The sequence below is a fragment of the Rhagoletis zephyria genome, unplaced genomic scaffold (assembly GCF_001687245.7).
Source record: "Rhagoletis zephyria isolate East Lansing unplaced genomic scaffold, Rhagoletis_zephyria_1.1 Rzeph_scaffold_39910, whole genome shotgun sequence".
Taxonomy (NCBI): Eukaryota; Metazoa; Arthropoda; class Insecta; order Diptera; family Tephritidae; genus Rhagoletis; species Rhagoletis zephyria.
This window is the reverse complement of record NW_016196965.1, coordinates 183-2,606: the sequence shown is the minus strand read 5'-3', so window position 1 is coordinate 2,606 and position 2,424 is coordinate 183. Positions and strand designations below refer to the sequence as shown.

Here is a 2,424-nt window from a genome sequence, read left to right as displayed (position 1 = left end):
TATATATGTGTATATTTTAAAGATCCCAAGTTCAAAATCAAATACTGAACATCTTATATGTATATTTATACAGATTCTTGTTGAAAAATAGATACTTTTCAGTAGTAGTTTTACATGCTCTTTTTAGAGTGTACTTGCTAATTATTATATTTTTTTTTTTGCAAAATACTTATGCACAAAAAATTTACTTTATAAATTGAAATTACAAATGCTTGATTTTATGCACATGTATTCCAAGTCCTTAGCATGGGTTAAATTATGTCTTTTTCATGAAAATATTTGGTTTTCTTACAAATTATGAGATTTATATGTAACAAAAAAATTGGATACATTTTTGGCTTAGTCAGGGATACATTTTCTTGAGACGACGCGGCAACACTGGATGTAGTACATGATGAGTTGCATAATTGTTCACTACAAATTGTACATACCGCCCCCGATGCTGACTCCAGCATTATGACGAACGTTTGTTTTTGATGACAGCGAGTTAGTTAAGGTACCGTGGTAACTATAAGAAAATAACAATGGGGTTAGTGAATTAGGTTGCCATCATTGCAAGTTGGAATCGGCAATCTGCAAATTTTAGAAATCGACCGCTTGTAAAGACCGTGTTGCATACGAACAGTGACGACACGAACAATGCTGTCTGATCCGGGATGTAGATCCGTAATACGCCCCAATAACCATTGATTGGGTGGCAATCGATCATCCTTTATCAAGAAAAGTTCACCGACTGCTAGATTTGGTTCTTGTTGTCTCCACTTAGGACGCGATTGAAGATGCGAGAGCCAATCTGTGGACCATCTTATCCAAAATTGTTGAACCAATCTTTGCAGCTCAAAATATTGTAACGACAGCGATTTGTTTTCAGGAGACGATTCCGGTGGTGACAGTAAAGCATCGCCGATTAGAAAGTGCCCGGGTGCGAGCACCAAAAGATCATCTGTACATAACGGCCTAGAGTTAAGGCACGCCTCAATACGAACCAAGACTGTAGATAGCTGTTCGTATGTCAACCGGGTTCCACCGACAGCTCGCTTCAAATGGTATTTAATTGACTTTACATTGGCTTCCCAAAGTCCTCCAAAGTTGGGAGATTGAGGTGGATTAAAATGCCATTGAATATGTAGGTCAGTCAGTCGTGGGATGACTTCGCGTTCCGCGGCTCGAAATTTTTGGCAATTAGTTTTTAGAATGCCATCTGCACCAATGAAGTTGGTGCCACAGTCACTATAAATGTCGTGACAAAGTCCACGTCGCCCGATGAAACGCTGGAGGGCCCACAAGAAATGCTCGGTAGACATGCTAGTGACGGCTTCAAGGTGCACGGCCTTGGTTGCAAGTAGGGATGTCCCGGGATCCCGGGATTGTCCCGAAATTCAGGCAAAAGTGCAAGACATCTGTGATCATCCTATTATAGTATTTTAAATCAGATTGATATAACAAAAAAAAGTACAATTTATTGTAATTCATTTACATATTTATTAAGGCGATAAATCAGTATTTGCAATCAACAAAAAACAAATATAAAATTTTACAAACATATATGTATGTATGTACATATTCTCATTAATTTATAACATAGTTATTGTACTACAAGTACAAATGCATATACGGTCACTCACAGAAATATTTTGCATATATTTTTTTTTGCAATATTCAGAATATTTTTCATGGTATTTTTTTTNAAAATATATATGCATGTGCAATTTTGAAGTTGCGAAAACATCCCGTCGACATTTTATATTTTTTTTTTGCTTTGAAAAAAATCGTTATAAGGAAGAAAATCGCCAGTAAAAAAATTTCAAAAATCAAGGGAGTTTTTAGCAACTTTAAAATTGCACTTTATTGTATTAAATTGAATGGGCTATAAAACTGCATAATAGAATTTTTTGTAAAAATTATGATTAAAAAGTTAAATGTTTTTTTGATAATTTGGTGAACTTAAACCAACTTTCTCTAAAGTGTGAAATTTTGATTTACATGATTTTTGTTGTAAAATGAGCTATATATTTTTTTTAATTAACAAAAAAATACCATGAAAAATATTTTGAATATTCAGGGACCGCAAATAACGATTATCCCTTGAAATTTCAACTCAAAAAATCACGCGGAAGGAGAAATGCTACGTACATAAGGAGTAAACCAATATATTTCTTATTACTCGGAGTACCTTCAGCGGCACTGATTTTTATTTTTTAATTTTTACTTATAAAAATCAAGTTTAATCATTATATTTTGAGTTTTATTTTTTACTCAGAAAATAATCGTTATGTTTGAGTTTTATTTTTTGCTCGGAAAATAATCGTTACGTTTTAAGTTTAATTTTTTGCTCGGAAAATAATGGTTACGTTTTAAGTTTTAGTTTTTGCTCGGAAAATAATGGTTACGTTTTAAGTTTTATTTTTTGCTCGGAAAATAATC

At 33.4% G+C, this 2,424-nt stretch overlaps 1 protein-coding gene across 1 annotated transcript; it reads right to left on the bottom strand.

Annotated features, from left to right (window-relative positions):
- Positions 1 to 619: 619 nt before the first annotated feature.
- LOC108354861 (uncharacterized) lies at positions 620 to 1,304 on the bottom strand (the record flags this gene model as incomplete). The annotated part of the gene is made up of 1 exon (XM_017606035.1): positions 620 to 1,304. A coding segment is annotated over exon 1 (685 nt), but the record flags the coding sequence as incomplete, so codon positions are not given.
- Positions 1,305 to 2,424: the final 1,120 nt, after the last annotated feature.